Source organism: Halichoeres trimaculatus, unplaced genomic scaffold, assembly GCF_033239565.1.
Source record: "Halichoeres trimaculatus isolate MK-OKI-2021-1 unplaced genomic scaffold, fHalTri1.1 fHalTri1_scaffold_9, whole genome shotgun sequence".
Lineage (NCBI taxonomy): Eukaryota > Metazoa > Chordata > Actinopteri > Labriformes > Labridae > Halichoeres > Halichoeres trimaculatus.
Window position 1 is genome coordinate 2,905,603 of NW_027437188.1, and position 19,597 is coordinate 2,925,199.

General features: G+C 39.7%; 2 protein-coding genes across 2 annotated transcripts; both read left to right on the plus strand.

Annotated features, from left to right (window-relative positions):
* Window positions 1-650: 650 nt before the first annotated feature.
* Window positions 651-6,637, plus strand: LOC141798117 (SAM domain-containing protein SAMSN-1-like). The gene is made up of 8 exons (XM_074679916.1): window positions 651-707; window positions 1,308-1,388; window positions 1,491-1,619; window positions 2,220-2,337; window positions 3,653-3,804; window positions 3,977-4,189; window positions 4,527-4,674; window positions 6,027-6,637. Exons 1-8 carry the CDS (start codon window positions 651-653, stop codon window positions 6,179-6,181), a joined length of 1,053 nt encoding a protein of 350 aa, XP_074536017.1. The 3' UTR covers window positions 6,182-6,637.
* Window positions 6,638-8,059: 1,422 nt separating this feature from the next.
* Window positions 8,060-18,827, plus strand: hspa13 (heat shock protein 70 family, member 13). The gene is made up of 6 exons (XM_074679026.1): window positions 8,060-8,235; window positions 8,336-8,676; window positions 9,372-9,585; window positions 11,258-11,425; window positions 13,893-16,030; window positions 16,085-18,827. Exons 1-5 carry the CDS (start codon window positions 8,211-8,213, stop codon window positions 14,471-14,473), a joined length of 1,329 nt encoding a protein of 442 aa, XP_074535127.1. The 5' UTR covers window positions 8,060-8,210; the 3' UTR covers window positions 14,474-16,030; window positions 16,085-18,827.
* The last annotated feature ends 770 nt before the right edge of the window (window positions 18,828-19,597 follow it).

Genomic DNA, 19,597 nt, shown 5'->3' on the forward strand with positions numbered 1-19,597 from the left:
AAGGCCGTGTTATTCAGAAAGGAGACGGCTTTTCTTCTGAATGACTGACATAACCTCTGGTTTCCTGCCTCAGCATTTCATAAACAAAGAATTAACATGTACACACCAGTACTGAGACGTATGGAGTGTTTCATCACATTAAAGCTTCCACTTTGAGCTGTTCCTCTGACACCAAACCCACTTCCTCTAAAGTTTTCACCCCACATTTAGAAATGAGCACAGGAATATTACTCCAGCATGATTTACCATAAACAAGTTCCCCTTCACAGGCTGACGGAAACACAGTGGGGATGAACTAAAAAAATGTAACACACTCCCAGTGATGTTTATTCAGCTACAATAAAAAATACATGAACACAGCTTAAAAAACCTAAATGCAGCTGTTCCTGGAAGTGGTTGTTGATGTTTTCTCAAAGTTGTCCACAAAATGCAAACTCAAGCACTTGTTTTTTTCCCCTTTCAAAGCGATACTGCATGAAGAGACACAATGCCAATTGCCTCACATCCTGTGTGCTGTGAGGAAGTGAGCAAGCCAGCCCATCACACAGACAGCCTCAGAGTCAGCGAACGCCTCACCGTCAGGAGAGTGGGTTTAATACAAGACAAGGACAAGGACTAAGACTGTAGAGTCATTTTAAAAAAGGAGAAAAATGTTACAAAGGGCAGCGTCTAATGTGTCAGACAAAGCAAAGAGCAGCAAGCCGAAGGTAGGTGAAGAAAAGATAAGGATAACAGCAAATAATGTAGGAGCTATGATGGGAAAATGTGACATCATAAAGGAGGCAAAGTGGCTTTTGATACCTGAAAACAACCCAAAAAGAATGCTATTCTGTCAGAAACCTAAAGAAGATTTAATGTTGAAGGACCCGAACATTAGTTACGTTTTGAAAAACACTGATTGAACAACTAGTCAATGGAAAGACAGTTATGTCTGAATATCTACAATAATTTGTGATGTAAGGTGTATTTTCATGGTGATTTTGCTCTGTATCAGCTGAGTTTGACCGCGGGTGACACTGTCTAGTAATGTGGAGCTCATATTTAATAAGGATTTCCTGGGATTATTCGTTTATGTAATGACTCTAGCTCTTATGTGGAGTGGCGGGGGAGTTGGAGGGAGATAACTTTTAAAGTTTTAAAAGGATTAGGGACTAAAATTAAAATGTAAAAGAACAAAGAAAAGAACGTTTCATCCTTTCATGTTTGAAACACCTTGATAAGGATCAATGCAATGGCTTCTTGTGATTTCAAGCTGCTCTGCTACAGTTGTCTCAAACACACTCTTTGTCTTTAAACCCCAACCTTAGCGCTCCACCAGCTTCGGCAGGTTTGAGGGTCTCAGACATCAGCCACTACAAGCAAAGCCAGAGGAAAATGGAACAACAGTGGTATGAGCATCTGCTTGTTTTTCTTTCATCATAATAGAGAAATACTAATAAGCATATCTATGTTGGCAGTCAATCTCAGTTTATTATTTTTTCTGCACACAGCTGACAGAAGAGTGTGACATCACAGAGCCAAATAAATCTGCTGGAATTGGAAAAAAGATGAAGGCGATTTCATTGACCATGCGCAGAAAAATGGGCAAAAAACACTGCAAATCTTTTTCAGAAGAGACAGTAAGTACACACACACACACACACACACACACACACACACACACACACACACACACACACACACACACACACACACACACACACACACACACACACACAACCACACTCGTTATTCATGCTCTTATCCATGCTTTGTGATCAGAAATTAAAAGCAGTGAGAGCAAACAACCAAACAACTCCCCCGTCACTTCTTTCAGCAGCTTCAGCCCAGACCTGGCTGGGCTGAAGGCACTCATCGTCACTTAGCCTATAACCTGTTTTTCTCAAGAGTCTTATCACTTTCATCTTTTTCTAAACCCACATCCTCAAACATTACGCTGCTGACAGCAGTTTTTAAGTGACTCGTTTCACCGTGGCCTTCCTCCAAAAAATGTCTGGTTGCAGTTTTGTGTTTAGCTGTAACACTGGTGTAGAGATCAGATGACACTTTGAGTCACTTGGTAACTTTTACAGCCTGCGTCAGCACTCAGAGCTCTCTGTCAGTCCTGGATTTCTATATTATCTGTTTTTACAGAAAAAAATTTGGTAACATTTGGACATTTTGTCAGTGATCAATCACAAGAGTCTGGGTAGTGTAAAAAAAATTGTCCTTTCCTCCAGGGTGATGACACAGACAAAGAAGCAGACGCAGAGACAGAGAGCAGCGCGGCAGCAGAGAAACACTCTGCAAACACCAGCAACTCCTTAGAAAGCCTCTACAGTGGACAGAGCTCCTCCAGTGAGTACCTCAGCATTCTGCCCTCACTTCACCCAGACGTTTTTTTTACCCCTCATATATCCTCCTGACGACCAGTAGTTCAAATTTGTCCTCTGTGGAGGACATTTCTTAACCTGAATATCTTCCAATTACTTCACACTACTGAATAAACTCCTCATGCCATCGACAGAGGACATTTGGAGCTTTTCAATCATACCAAATGTTAAAGGGTGGGGCTTTGGTACATTTCTCTTTTTCATTAAGGAAAATGGCGTCCATCAGTGCAAGTGCACTATATGGTAAGAGGAAAAGTAAGTGGATAAAAATTTTTAATAAGCAAATTTTGGCTTGAAATTTTAGTGGCATATTTCATATGGGACTCTTAACAACACATTTAAACATTGTCTGAATATTTTTACTGTATTTCAGCATTGTAATTAAGCGTTTAAAAATTGTAGGTATTAGTAGTTATTTACTTCATTTAGTTCTGTTTTTTTTTTTCAAATGGCAAGAAAGGGGATCATTCTCAGAAGCAGAGAGAATTTTACTGTAGTTGTTGATAGAAACTCAGATATTGAGTTGTCTGATGAAAAAGATCAAGATGCAGAGGCAGAGGAAGATGATTCAGAGAGCTCTGAGGATGAAACTCAGGCAGGGCAAGCAGATGTCAGATGACAGAACAGTCCACATCTAAGTCCAGTTGGTGTCAACTGTGGGGCAAAAATCCAAAGTACACCTTCAGTTTGTTTTGTAAAAAAGGTCCAAGAAAGACAGAAGGTTTGTCCAGGTGTCACGGCCCCTTGCGATTGCTGAGTACAACACCAACATGCCATCCATCCAGAAATGGAGACAAAAACATGCAGCAAGATGTCTCAGATCCAGCTGCAAGGGCAAAACATATTCAATGTGTGCAAAGTTTTCCTTTGTGTTTCCATGAAGGGGAACTGCTTTTTGAAGTATTAAACCAAATAAGCACAGAAAAAGCAAAACAAAAAGGAAAATGGACAGTTCAACTCCTTCTTATATCCACTTTTTGCTATTTTCTTTGCCACTAAATGATTGCCATCAAGGTTCAGTTCCACATGTTCAGCGTTCAGATGTCCCCTGTAGTAAACACATGATATCTGGAAAATAACCCCTTTTTTTTTTTTTTTTTTTTTTTTTTAACCAAAAAACTGTATTTAGTATTCTAATGACCTCAGAAAGATTGGGTAATCTTAAAAACTTTGTGATTGGACAATATTTTTTTCCTGGCAGTCAGGAGGATATGTTTGTATCATTTGAATCCACCCCACACAGCTGTGTCATGACTGTGGCGTTGTGTTTGTGGGGTCAGGTGGTGTAACCAGTGAATCCAATGGATCAGGTCAGAGGGACAGTCTGAGACTGGAAGAGGACGGCTCCTTTCAGGGACGGTTCTGTGGCAAAGCTCGCGTCCACACCGACTTTGTACCGAGTCCGTACGACACAGATTCCCTCAAACTGAAGGTGAGACCCTGTGCACACGAACACACTGTTCACTGATGCTCCCACTCACACTGAGGGCTCAGAGCAGATGAGCTCTGTAAGGCTCAGTGGAAACCTGTGAATGTTAATTAGAATTCTACATGAACAAACACAGGAAGTTCATTTGCACATGATTTAAAACTGTATTTTCTAGGTTGGTGATGTCATCAGTATCATCAGTAAGCCTCCAATGGGGATCTGGACAGGCATGCTAAATAGCAAAGTGGGGAACTTTAAGTTCATCTATGTGGATGTTCTGGTGGAGAAAGAGGAAGAGGAAGAGACCCCCAAAGTCAGACAGCAGAAGCTGTGCAAACGACCTCGGCCTAAAACACTGCTGGAGCTGCTGGAGCGACTGAATCTGGAGGTGAGGACGGGATCTACCCCCCTGGGAAAGCTTTCAGTTTTATTTCTGAGGAGATGTGATCAGTCACAGCCATAACAGGGGTGCAGTCAGCATGATGTGCTGCTGCACACTTTCCTTACTGTTTCAAAGAGGAGTGTGGCATTAGCCTGACATGCTGCTAAACTGTTTTGATCCAGCTTCAAAGACACTCAGGTGAACTAACCTGAGTTTTTACTGCCAGTCAACTCAAACAGTGCCTGTGTGAAAACTGCTTCTCCTTTGTTCTGACTCTCTATGGAAAGCGTTTGTTCTCAGTGTGTAATAATATGTGGTGAAGACTTTGGCCTTGTTGTTTCAGGAGTATGCTTCTGCCTTGCTCCTGAATGGATATCAGACTGTGGAAGACCTGCTGCACCTGCAAGAAAAACACCTGATAGAGCTGAATGTAAAAGACCCAGAGCACAGACAAAGACTCCTAGCTGCTGCTGAATGTCGGTACATGGAAGGTACGCAAAACTGCTAGTGGTGAAAAGGTCAATTTTTTTTTTAATCTATGAAACTGCTGTGCCCTACATGCAGTTTCCTGTCCTTAATTCAACTCTATATCTACGCCTGAATCTGCCGTTAATGCTTTCCTGGTCTCAAACAGCAACTTTCTGCTCTTTAAATAAATAAATAAATAAATCAGAAAATGGTTTCACCTCAGGCACACAAGATGGCAGCACTGGACTGATGAAGCCATTTATTGTTCCTTTTTTTCAATTAAATAAATGTAAATTCCTGAAGTTCTTGCAATTTTATCCCCATAAAATAAAGAAATGAGCAGTGCAAAGTTAGTTAAGTTAGTTAGAAAAAAAAACTTTTCTTGCCATTTAAAAAATGAACTCAGAAAAAGTTCATTCTTGAATTTCCTGAACAAAATCAGAAGTTGATAAATTGAGCACACAGCATTCAAACAGGGCCTTCAAACTCTCACTGATGAGTGTAAGGAGCATAGAATGTGTTTATATACATCACACACACACACACACACCCACACACACACACATGAATGCAGCAGCTGCATCTTGTACACAGGCTTTCAGTGACTTCCTGTTACTCTGTCAGAAAGCAGAAGGTCTTCCTGTAATGGAAGTCCTGAAGCTGGAGGCTGATCGTCGCAGAAACACCATGAATGAAAACAAAAATTACTCTCAGGTTGTGGACAGAGCAGCAGCCATAGTTTCACATTCAGTCTTTTGACATTTTATCACAGTTTGGAACTGTGCTGAAACAAATATCAGGACACTGTACTGCTTCTGTTCTCAGGGGCAGCATGACTAAACAGATGGCAGCACCAATCCTGCACAGCTTATTGACTACCACTGCATGCCAGAAATTTAATCAACTCCATTAGGATAGTGGTTTGGCATTGTCCTGTAGAATCTGCTGCCCACACAAATGATTCTAGATATCAGAGAAAGGTGGAATATTTTGTCCTTCGAATGAGAAAATGAGGCCAGAACTCATTTAAGATGCTGCTCTAAAAGACTAAACCCCTTTTGTTATATTTTTTTTCCAGACAACTGTAATTATTGGTCACTGGTCATCATCATCATCAACATATGATCCTGTTTTTTAATTTAATCTTAACAATAAAAACCTTGAATCTGGTAAATAATGGACAGGGAAACAGTTATCACAGACAGAGACCAAGTTACCTCTAAATAAATGAATGAATAAACACATTTTAAAAATATAGCAAAGGGTTAGTTTTTACTCTCTGCACTTACAGATCATGATTTCTTTGGCACAGTTTGTAACAGGAAGTTGTCAAAGTATGACATTGGTTTTTAATCCATTTGGTTTGTTGCTACAGGTGATGATGTCAGAGAGGGTGAAGAACACAAATCCTCCCACAGTCCACAGGAGGAAGACAGCGACTGTCCCCGAGACTCTGGCTGCTTCATCCCGTCTGAATGTTTGGACAGCAAAGAGGAAACAGAACAGACCACGGAATCAGTGGATTCATAGACAGAGAGCATTACTGTCGTCCTGTTTTTTTTTGTCACTATATCATCAAAATAAACAACTTTAACTTATCACATCTGGACTTTTTTAAATATCTTGTTTATTATATATTACTTGTATTTTTTTGACTCTGTATATTTCAGTGTTTTACCATATTAAGCCTTTATTTATCATATCTGCTTTGACCTTTTTATTTGAGCTCAGTCTCATTGCAACATCCAGGGTTGTGTTTGCTTTTGTTTTGATTGATCAAATGAACTCATGTATGAAAAAAAATGCTGATGTCAAGATCTGAGAGATCACTGTAAGATCTTAAATACATTGTATATTGTACAACAAAAAAAGAAGAAAGAAAGAAAAAAAATAAAAAAATAAAAAAATGTCATTATCTTCTGAATGGGAGTGTCTGTCTGGGGAATTGTATATGTGTAATAACAGCCGTTCTATGAATTCATGAGACAGTCAGCGTCCATCTGCGTTCACAATGTATTGTAAATAAAATCACAGAGTGAAGACAGTGATAACTTATTATTTAACCATTGTCAGTATGGAACTGTATTTTTCATCCACAAGGTGTCAGTATTATGTGTCCAACATTAAAGAAATGTCCTTAGTGCCTAAATATCTGTTATATAAATAAGTACATTAAGCATCACATTTAAGTGTTACCAGCCATATCTAATATTTCTATGTATGACTACATGTGTTCAAGTAATTAATAAAATATTTTTGTTATGAGCACAGAGTATTTGTTGCCTCTTGGCAAATGTTGACCTGAGACTTTTACTGCAGCTGTAGGCTCTAGTCTGCTGAAACAGTGAACTTTGAGAGCCTTCTGTCAGAGCACAGGCTCATATCCTCCACATTTTCCTTCATTTACAGAATGAACCTAATGACACTTGGTGGCTGTTCAAGGAGGCAGGAGGTAGAACTAACACTCTGTGTGAGTGTGTGTCAGTGAGGATGAAGTAGAATTAAGAAGTGATGAAGACATCACCTGCAGGCACCTTTGAAAAAAAAAAAAAAAAAAAAAGAGGGTAACTGTGAGCCTGAGGATTAAGAAGATGATGACTGTGAGGGTGAAAGTGCAGTGACAGGAATTACCAGGGTAAGGACAGGTGTTATTAGTAAAAGATAGGTTGTGATGTGCATTGATAATTCATTAATTATTCCACTTTCTGAAACATTTTCACATTTGTTTAGTACAAGTTTGTTTTTCATTTTTTCCTCAAGAAACATCTAAAAGAACAGAGTAAAACTTACAGGAGCTTTCCTCCAGTCACACCAAGGAAAGTCTGTCTCCTTAAAGCCACAGAAGCGAAGTCTTTTATTGAATGGTTGATGTAAGGTTCGATAGAATAAGTTTAGATTCTTTGACACATTCATTTCAACATGATATTCCACAATAGCACAGTGTTGCTTGAGACATGAAATCTTATAAAAATAAAATTTCTAAGGTAACTCTTTTTATGACATGCTGCTGAGGCCATCATAACCAATGAACGTTTTATCAGTCTGTTTCTTGGGTATGAAAGACACAAACAGAAACAAGAAATCAAGCTGGTTTTCCGTTTTGTGAAAAAAAAGGAAACAAGGAAACAAGCGGCTCGTTTTTTTTTTTTTTATTATTATTATTATTATTATTATTTTTTCGTTTTCACACAAAAAATGAAAATTCCACTTCAGATTTCAATGTGTTTGTGGGCGGGGCTTTGAAGCCCGACCGTGCTGATTGGCTGTAGATCTCGTTTCGTCAAAAACCTACGTTTTACGTTACAGCCCAGCTAGGTGTGATGGGAAGTGTAGTAGATAATCAGCGCCTGCCCTGGACAGTTCTTGTTACTTAGTGCCCTAAGGACTGCATTACCCAGCATTCATAGGGCGCCGTGTAGAGTTGACGTGTATAATGTTGCTGCTCTGAAAACTTCCTGTTACACATTTGTCAAATTTCCAAAGCTCGGCATCATTCAGACTGAATTTAGCGACACTTCAGAAATTTCGGTGTGGTGTTATTCTGAAACAGCCGGTGACAATGTCCGGGGAAATGTCCATGATCGGTAAGCTGACTGACTTTCTACCCAGTAAAGAATCAGATGCTTTCAGTTTAACTAACTGGTTCGGTCCACCTGTGATACACATGTTGTTATCGTGCCGTAGGTTCGGTGATCCTGGCCCTGTTTCTGGCTGGTTACCTCGGCCAGCAGTACCTACCACCACCCAAACCCAAAGTGATCGGCCTGGACCTGGGAACCACGTTCTGCTCTGTGGCTGTCTTCCACCCGGGCATCGGGGAGGTGGAGGTCATAGCGGATCAAGAAGGGAGGAAAAGCATCCCCAGCACCGTCTCTTTTACTGAAACTGCGGTGTTGGCCGGACACGAAGCCGTGGACCTGGATAACAGCAACCCGCAAAACACCATCTATGACGCCAAGAGGTTCATAGGCAAGGTGTTCGAGGCTGAGGTGATGCAGCAGGAAAGTGCTCGGTACCCGTTTGAGGTGGGTTTGCTGGGATTAGTATTCTTTCAGTGGTGTTAAAGAATTGGTTATTTTACTAATACATATATTTTCTAATTTTTACTCTTAAATGTCTGGGCCAGAAGACAAAAGGCAGCATTGTGTAAAAGAAGTGCTATATAACCATCACTTAGATCACATGTCTTTATTTAAAGATTATTTATACACTTTATCAACATGTTATGTTTTTATTTTCTGTCTTTGTTGTCATTGGTCTAGCTCATCGTGAATTATTGGCAGGTTTTATTAGGGATGGGTACCGAATAAGGTACTTTTATACGTACCGACTGAACTCTGTCAAAAGTACCAGGTACCGGTCCATGTAAATTCAAAAGGTACCATGTTTAGGTACCTAAATGCATACTTGTGACTGTGAGGAAGTGGAAGGGTAGCCAATATTCCATGCTGGACATGAACACAGCATTGCAAGGTTATTTAATGAAGAATAAATATGTGTAGTCAAAAGTATTTTATTTCTAAACAAATTAGTATTTGTTACCACAGAAACACAAAAAAGTACTGAAAATTGGTACCGCTGAGTACCAGTTCCGATTGCCAGGTACCGTGCATCGGTACCGTATCGTTTCAAATGTGAAAGGTACCCATCCCTAGGTTTTATAGACAGATGTTTATTAAAGTCACTCCCCATTTGCTCTTTTACCCCTCCCCTCCTTCAGGTCATTAACAACAATGGAAGTGCAGAGTTTTTGATCTCCACCAACAGCACCTTCACTGTGAGTCCTGAGTTCATTGGCTCCAGGCTGCTCCTGAAATTAAGGAAGATGGCAGAGACGCATCTTAACGTGCCCATTCAGAAAGCCGTCATCTCAGTACCTGCAGAATTTGACGAGAGGCAGAGGAACTACACTGTCAGGGCAGCCAACCTTGCTGGTCAGTTTTTCTTGCTGTTTGTTCGTCTTTTTAATGTTCTGACATGGAGTTTAGATGTGCTTTCCCCTCGTTAGACAAAGATACTCTCTAGAATTATTTGTGTAAAGTCCCCCTGAGATGAACACTGTATGAAATCTTTATCTGTAGGAATGTTTGTACCACTACAGCAGATTTGACAATCAAAGATTCAGCAAATTTACCAGTAAATCCTTGTAAAACTATGCCTAGTAAATAGTTTAGTTCAATGGATGGTCACTGTTCTCCTCCTTAGGTTTTTGTTTGCTGACCCCATTTATGTCAATTTTTTAAAATGAAGTGCTTCAGACATTTATCAAACGTGGTAGGACTGAAAAATGGGTGTACACTCATATCCATGCACAGTAAGCCATTTGTCAACCTGAACGTGGGCGGGAGGTTGCAGTCAAATCCTACACCAGGTCTGAGACTGTAGGCTAGTTTCCTGTCACAGGGGAGTGTGGTGCAGAGGGCAATCCATCTGTGGGGGAGGATTATGAGTGGAGAGCATTTTCAGACAGACTAACAGAGGTTCACTGGCTAATATTAAGATAGATGATTTAGACATGAGACCAAGAATGTTTTTGTCATTTCACTCCTCTCTTACCAATAAAAGAGCAGTGATTTTTTAAATAACAGGTGTTTGTTTCCTTTATCAATTAACTTTAAAAACTAGAGAGGCCTTTATCAGTGATGAAACAATTCCATGTCCACAGTAACGTCTTTCTTACGGCAGCTGTATTGTTTATAGGATTTGTCATAAAGATGATAGTTCCACTCCTCACATTATTCTCATATCGATTTAAAAAGAAGTGGGTCTGCCTGTTTGCGCTCTTGCATACTGAAAATGTTTATCATCTCTATCTGACAAGGTGCAGGCTCGTCTGTCCCTCTGTCACTTTTCCCTGAAACTGACAAAGATCCAGTCAGAGCTCCACTCCCTCCTCAGACTGTGACGGGTTCAGGCTGGAGTTTGACTGCAGCTTCAGAGCTGACAGACATTTCTAAGAGCCATCTGTCCACGTTTCTGGACCTGAACAGAAATAAACAATCATTTTGTGGCTTCTTATCGTGATTCATCAATATATAAAAAATATGTTTCAAACACCTTTGCGGTTTGTCACATCCATGCTGCCAATAGCTGCAGTGACCTGCTTACATACCTGTTTTTTCTGACTTTTTAACTTTTCAGACTGCCAAACAAACAATGCATCATTTCTCTCTGCCTCTGTTGCCATGGTATCAATCTCCAGCACAGAGATGTCTCTTTTCTTCCCGTAATATGTCCCTTCATGCCTTAAATACTGTGGGTTCGGCCAGCTTAACTCTGAATATTTAGGGGTGTGTTATTAAATGATGATTTTTTTTAGCTGCCACATTAATAAGCAGTTGATGATGTGTTCGTCCTGATTGGCCCTGTTTGGCACGTTTCATAGATCACACATGATCTGTGCTGTAAGTTTGTTTCCACACCCAAATCTGTGCCAGTTCCCATGAAAGATTAATAAATGAGGGCCATTAAATGGTTTTCAAATATGTACAGATGGATTCTAGCTATCTGCTGAACTTCAGCGTTGGTCTTTGACCTACAGTATGCACACACTGCATCCCAGTTATATCTGCTAGTGTTGTTTATATCCACCCTGTTGTCTTGCAGGCTTGGAGATCCTGCGTGTGATCAACGAGCCCACAGCTGCAGCGATGGCCTATGGTCTGCACAAAGTGGAGGTGTTCAACGTGCTGGTGGTGGACCTGGGCGGAGGAACCCTGGATGTGTCTTTGCTCAATAAACAGGGAGGCATGTTTCTCACCAGAGCCATGGCAGGTAACGTGTTTCAACCCTTCAGAGAGACAGCATGGAGATGCTAGCCCTGCTTTTAGTTTAATTTATGGTACTTCTTTACTTCTTAAATCAAATGAATAGTAGGAATACACAGAAATTTTTAGCTGAAAACTAACTTGAAAGTGCTTTTTCATTTTTCAGCTGAAAGACTTTTATCACCAAAATAACACGACCAAAATAGTATGTTTTGATGAGGCAAACGAAAACTGCAGCCAGCAAGCTCTTGTCTGGATAAAGGCTACCATGTGTGCAGCTTGGACGTGTTTCAGTATGTTTGAGAAATGTGTAAAGCGCTCACGAGTCATGATCCAGACCATGATGGATGCAGAGAACCTGCTTGGAGATGGGGAAGTGCTCGTTAGAGTTCTGCCTTATGCGCTCACAGACACAGAAATCTGTGAGCGCACATGCAGAATGTAATGCATTTTATTGTACTTTATAAGGTTTTTTTAGGTTGCCTTTTGACAACTAGCCGGGGACTGCAGCTGGAAATTGGCTGCAAAGGCTGAAGCTGTCTCTTTTACTTTCTACGTCACATTAATGGTCAGGGTCACTAAGTTCAGCCAGACGAGTTTGTAGGATGAAGACGAAGATTTGTAAAACTATACATTTTTAGAAACCTTATAATGTAACGAATCAGAAAACCAATGTTGCCATTTTTTCCGAGGTCCTTATAGCAGCCATCTTGGAGCTTTGAAAATGGCTTCTTTCAAAAACAAGTTTCTTTATATCTTACCTCCTAGATGACCTAAATTCATGATTTCAATGGTTGAATCTACATTTTTGGGGGCAAGGAATCCAATGGAGTTGACCTAGTTTTTCTAATTGAGTCATGTATGGTTGTGTATTTTGCATCTTTGCATGATACAATGGTATTTTATGGTCATTTGGATATGTATGTCGTCCAAACAATGTAATATTTCACTAACACTCTTTATCACATCTTACAAAAGACAACTCTTAATAGACAACCTGCCCATTCAACAACTTTGAGGGCCCCTTAAAGCTATGGTGTACGATTTGGAAGCTTTGTACATCTTAGTAACACCATTTATAGGGCTGTTATGGTCCTATGGTTCAATCTACACAATATAAAGACCAAAAAGAAACCATGAATTTAGGTCATATAGGAGACAAGATATGGAGAAATTTGTTTTTGAAAGAGGCCATATTTAAAGATCCAAGATGGCTGCCATAAAGATCTCAGAAAAAATGGCAACATTAGTTTTTTGATTTGTTACATTATAAGGTTTCCAAAAATGTATAGTTTTACAAATCTCCGTCTTTGTCCTACATATTGACCTAAGCAACCTGACTATAAAGAGGCCTGTCCACAAAATAATAAAAAAGAAAAAGAAAAAAAAGGGACACTCTGTCTGACACTATATCAGACAGAGAGTCAGAAAAAATAACATCACAACCACCACAACCACCTCTGTGAAGACGGCATTATTCTTTGAAGCAATAATATAAATTTATGCAATGCCTTCATAGTCAGGTTAGGACACAGTCATAGCTACAAGTGCATTGGCACTAATAATTAACCCAAAAATTCATTTTGGGGTTCCTGTTAAGAATCTATAAGAAATGTTTCAATCCATTGATACCATTAGCCTTCATGCTTAATGATAGTCTTATCCATTCTTTACATTACTCCAGAGCTTTTGGATGTAACATAGACTATCCTGCCCCAGATAATCTTAGATTAGCAGATGATAACAGTTTCCCAAGAAAAATCTGGATTTTCTGTTTGAAGTTTTACTGAAGAACTGAACACACAAAGAAATGAACATTACTCACCCACACTAGATTGCTATTCAATACATTTAACATGGTATAAATCTCCTAATTTACCAAAACCCATACAAACAAAATAGCGCTAGCTTGATGCTAACATTTACGGTAAATTGCATTCTTGTACTATATGTTATACTCTTTGTTTACAACACTGAAATATCCAAATGTCCGCAAATGAAAGAAAAGCTTCATGCCTCAAGGCCTGCTTCATAACTCCGGCAAGGTTCCAAACAACTTGCTATAACCACTTAGAGACACTAGATGGCCGACTTCAATAACATACAGCAGTTGTGTGATTTCTACTTACTTATTATATATTTCCATCCAGAGATATCAGATCCACTTAGCAATGGTATATTTCTTTACTTATTAACTCAACTGAATTTTGTTGACACTGAAAACCTGTAAAGCTACTTTTTGTACAGAGAACATTCACAAGAGGAATTGATAGTTAAAGACACTAGTATCATTAGAATCTTATCCGTATCCATCCCTAGTTTTGGTTTCCAGTCTTGTTTCCTCATTATTTGATTTTCGGTTGAGAATTTCCATATTAGGTGCATATATAATGAGTCATTTAATTGAAGTCAATCTAGATATAAATGTTGAACAGCAACCTCAACTTGAGTGGACATGTAACTTTTTCCTGCAGGGAATAACAAGCTGGGGGGTCAAGACTTCAGCCAGAGGTTGCTCCAGTATACCACAGAGCAGGTCCGCCAGGAGTTTGGCGTCCCACCAACCCTGAAAGAAGATATTCACCGCCTCAGACAAGCTGTGGAAGCAGCCAAGCTCAACCTCACACTTCAGCCCTCCACCACCGTTAGAGTGCCTCTGCACCTTCACACCCCTGACAGCTCTGAGTCACCCAAGGGTCCTGCTCCTGCTACCGTCCTTTACCAGTCTGTAATCACTCGTGAGCTGTTCGAGGAGCTCAACGAGGATCTTTTCCAGAAAATCTTGGCTCCCATTGAAACCGTGCTACACGAGGGCCACCTGGAGAAGGAGGAAGTGGATGAGATTGTTTTAGTTGGTGGGTCCACCAGGATACCTCGAATTAGGAAGCTGATCAGCGAGTACTTTGGGAAAGAGCCCAACACTTCAGTTGACCCAGACCTGGCTGTGGTCACCGGCGTGGCCATCCAGGCTGGGATCATGGGTGGCTCTTGGCCTTTACAAGTGAGTGCCATTGAAATTCCCAACAGACACTTACGGAAAACAAACTTCATCTGATCTTTGTTCGGGTCATTTATTCCAGTGAAGAGCTGCCTCAGAGACTCACCATCACTCTTCACGCTTTTTCTCCGTGCTTGGTTTCACATGAGTCAGAAAAATGACCTGAAAGAAACCTCTGAATGAAGACATGGACGGTTTCCAAGTTGGCCAATCACTGTCATGCTTTCATGTGTGGTGACAGTAACTGACCCAGAACAGTTTGACTGTTCTTCATACCGTCCTCACATTCCTGAAACTGGCTGTAAAAGTGCACAAACCTGTTTAAAAGTGAAAGCTATTTTGTTGCACATTCGCTGCTTGGTTGTACACAGAGACACAAAGCTTAAGCAGAAAAAGAAAATAACACCTTGACCTACCTGTGAAACTGCAGCTCCTGCTCACTCATATAGAGACATGTTCACGTTATATCCTCAAACAGCGCTGAAATCAGGGTGAAGCCAATTGACAAAGTACTCACAGACTTGCTAGTGCAGCCTCATCAATCTATTTATTTGTTTATTTGTCTCTGTGTTAGATGGAGAGATAAAAAATGTGTGTGTGTGTGTGTGTGTGTGTGTGTGTGTGTGTGTGTGTGTGTGTGTGTGTGTGTGTGTGTGTGTGCAGGTCTTGGTAAGCCTTTAACACATTTTTTCATCTCCCCATCAAAGGTTGACACACAGCGTACTCACAGCTGTTCAGAGGAACTTCGATTTTGTTTGTACTGTAGTTTTTCTGCAGCTGTTAGAGCTGTGCAGGGTTTTCATTTCAAATGAAAGTTACTGAGACGGCAATTTTGTAGTTTTTCATAAACCATTTGAAACAGATTCATAGCAAAACAAACGACTCCCTTTATTGTTGGGGTAAAGCTGCACTTTCTAACTGCACTTAGAGAACATCACACATTTGAAGGAGAAGAGATGAGTTACACACAGTGCTGCATAATTTATTCTTGGTTAACTTTTTTTCCTTTAATTTAAATAATGCAAATTATATTTAAATGGACATGTGTTGGACATTTGTTGCACATATTTGATGGGGGATGATTAGGGACATGTTAAAAGGGGTTAAGTTCAAGAATGAAGTTGTTATTTTAGTCTATAGCTCAGCTATCAGGAGAGCAGCAGCTGCTTAAATAAAAAAGAGGAGCACGGAGCATCTGGTAAAGTTATACTGTAGTATAAGTTTCACAAATAAGGAATTATTTCATCTTTTGGCAGATTGGTATAAAAATAAGTATGAGGACCCTGAAAGTATAAGCTCAGAAACTGAAGCGTTGTTAAAAGCATTTGTTAAGTTATAAAGATGAACGTTGCTTTGACAAATCCACACCTCTCTGCAATCACAGCAAGGTAGACTGAGAGCTGCAAACATGTTTTCCTCATAACGAGCCGCCTTCAGTGCTGGGGAACTTGAATTGTCAGTATCACTTTATATTAAGGTCCTGTAATAAACATTAATAAGACCTTTGTAAGTACTTATGAGATGCTTATTCACATTATTTGTTTATAAGACTATATAACTGCTTAATAAGTGTTTAATTAGGTCATTGTAAGGGTTAGGCATGAGGCCCCACAGGTTAGGTTTAGGCATGAGGCCCCACAGGTTAGGTTTAGGCATGAGGCCCCACAGGTTAGGTTTAGGCATGGGGCCCTGAATGGTTAGGTCTAAGGGAAGGGCTGGAGTAGGGCTCATGAAAGACAAAAGCAGAAGACAAAAAACAAAGAGGGTTAGGGTTCGGGTTAGGGTTAGGTTCCATATACCTTATAGATCAAGTTATCTTGTATTGACTATTACAATGATCTTATTAAACGCTTATTAAGCAGTTATATAGTCTTATAAACAAATAATAATGTGAATAAGCATCTTATAAGTACTTACAAAGGTCTTATTAATGCTTATTACAGGACCTGGATGTAAAGCGTTACCGAATTGTCCTCTGTGCAGAGCGTCTCTTGTTCCAATTAAATGTCTGCAAATTGCAACATTGTTAAAATATGAAACAGAAATATGAAATAACTTCACCCAGGAGAGGTGTAGGTCATCAAAATCATTTTACACGTGTGATCTCACATTTTTCAGACTACATTTCTTAGATCTTCTGATAGCCAATAGCTACAGACTATGAGAATGACTTTACCCTCATAAATGTACAACTTTATTTAACCTTTTTCTCGTATGTTTACGACTCATGCCCATAAATGTATCATTTTTTCATAAATTTACAACTTTATTATCGTATATTTATGAGATTAATCTTGCAAATCGCCAATTACCTTTTCTTTTTTTTAACATGGCCCTAATCTTCTGTGGTACATACACTGTGTGCACAATTATTAGGCAAGTTGCATTTTTGAGGATTAATTTTATTAATGTACAACAACAGTGCCCTTGGTCAATCCAAAATATTAATAAACCTCACCTTAATATATTCAGGGAAGTGAAAGTGAGGTTTTGGCTTTTGTTGAGAATATCTTTGTGTGAACAATTAGGCAACTATTACTGTGCAAAATTATCAGGCAACTCGAAGAAAAATAAAAATATTCCTATCTCACTAAGTTATTATCATCTTTTAAAGTCAGAATGATGAACAAACAACTCAAACTCGACAAATTAACATTTCTAATCTTTCCAAAAATAAATCAGTGACCATTGTAGCCACCCCTCTTTGGAATAACATGGGAAAGTCTTCCCTCCATGGAATCAGTCAGTTTCTTGTTTATTTGGCCATCAGCTTTTTGTGCAGCAGCAGCCAAAGCTTCCCAGACACTGTTCAAACTACTACTGCACTGTTTCCCTTCACTGTAAATCTTACATTTAAGAAGGGCTCACAAGTTCTCAACAGGGTTTAGGTCTGGTGAGGAAGGTGGCCATGTCATTATTTATCATCTTAAAGGCCTTTACTAGCTAGCTACACAGTGGAGTACATTGATGCATGAGATAGAGCATCGTCCTGCAGAAATATCATGGACTTCTTGAAAGATGTAGACTTTTCCCAGTTCCACTGTGTGAAGAAGTGATCTTAAAAAATCTGGCAGTAGGTTTGAGAGTTGAGTTTAAGCCCGTCTTTAACCCAAAAAAGCTCAATAAGCTCATCTTTAATAACTCCAGCCCATACCAGTACCCCGCCTCCACCTTGCTGACATCTGAGTTGGAGTGGAGCTCCATGCCCGTTGCTGATCCAGCCATGGGCCCATCCTTCTGGTCTCATCTCATCAGTCCATATAACCTTTGAAAAATCTGTCTTCAGATATTTCTTTGCCCAGTTACAGCATTTCAACTTTTTTGTCTTGTTTGGTTGTAGTAGGGTTTGAGCCTTTCTTACCTTAGCCATGTCTCTCTGAACACCATGTACCTCTGGACACTCCAGGTAGGCGACATGTCTGGAATATGACAGCACTGGTGAATAATGGTTTCCTGGTAGCTTCACATTTGTTTTTTCTCAAATCTTTGGCGATCAATTTGCATCCTTTTCTCTCAACACGCTTCTTGTGACCCTTTGGGGCATTTGTGAGAAAACATTTGATGGTTCTGTGGTCACATCCTAATATCTTGGACATTTCAAGAGTGCTGCACTCCTCTGAAATATGTTTTACAGTTCCAGACTTTTCACAGTCTGTCGAACCTCTTTTCTGGCCCATTTTGCCAGAGGAAAACAAGCTGCCTAATAATCCCACACACCTGATATAGGCTGTCAGGACTTTTCCGACCACACCCTCCCTCATTACACACATGCACATTACCAGGTATGTTTAAGTCCAATAGGTACTCAAGTACGTTCAGCTTGGAGTTGGAAAATATGTGTAAAAATGAAAATTTGTTCAAAATACTCACTTGCCTAATAATTGTGCACACAGTGTCTGAGAGTTGAATCTGCTGCTGTAAAGAGGGGGAGCATTTTTTACTGGTGCCTTGTGTATTTAATAAAGAGAAATGTGAAACAGATCATGTAAATGTTTCGATGGACCTGACCCTGTGTAGCTGTCAGGTTGTGTGAAATGACTAAATGTAAGACATAGGAAACACAAGTTTCTCCAGGCTCATACAGGGTGAATAAGGACCAGTGTGTAAAGTTTCTTTTGTAAAGCTTAAAACTTGGAGCTCTACTTTTCCAAAGAGCCAGTGCAGCTTTATTTTTCAAACAGGAACTTGAGCTGCCTACATTCCCTTCAAGAAGTATCTGAATTCACTGTTTGCCAAATAAATCTTCATTTATTTCATGTTCCTTAGACTGACGAAGCCTTTATTAAGTATGACTGTGCAGAGAACTTATTTTCTTCAAGTGAAAAAGGAAGAACATCAACACTATGGTCAGGATCTATTTTTATATTCCAACAAAAGACTCAACACACCTTAAAGACAGCTGGTTTCATCTTTTCAGCTGAGTAAGACTCAATTTTTCTCCTACTGTAACTGTTGCTTTATTGAAATGCTGTCAAAGATGAAACACCCTCTGTTGGGTCACAAAGCAGTGAATTCATTTCATGCTCGTTACTGTCAGCTTGATGCTCCTGGTGTGTGGGATGATCTGCTGCTCTTTCTTACTTGGATCCCAGTTGGAACCAGAATTACTTTGACCCTATAATGCCAAACGTATCATATTCGATACATGACTTTTTCAGCCCTCCACATAAGCAGTGTGGTAGTTTTTATCCTGAAAAACCTGATGTGTTCAATCAGATACATGCAGTGCACAGATAAACCAACACTGGGTAGTAAGTCACTCATTAGCCGCCCTTCCAGTGACACTCTAAGACTGCCATGACTCAGGAATTGGACACAGATGGTTTTTCAAGAAGAACTTTGCCAAGTTTAAAAAGGTTAAGGTGAGAAAAACATTACAATATTTACTGGCACATCAATAGGAACAGTTACTGGGTTCATGCAAAGTAAAAGTACTAAAAAATTCACGTTTGAGTAAACCGTGTTTAAGACGGCGTATCAAATTTGATACAGCGGGTATATAAGGTCATGTAACTCTGAAACAGTCAATCACCATTTCCTTGTATTTCATGCATTATATCTAAAATCAAGCAATATACAGTCTTTTTATTTTTAAATGACATAATTTGGTACATTTAGAGTTAAAAACTAGGTAGGAAACTTGCTGTACTGCTGTATGAAAGAATGGCCTGGATCGTTTCC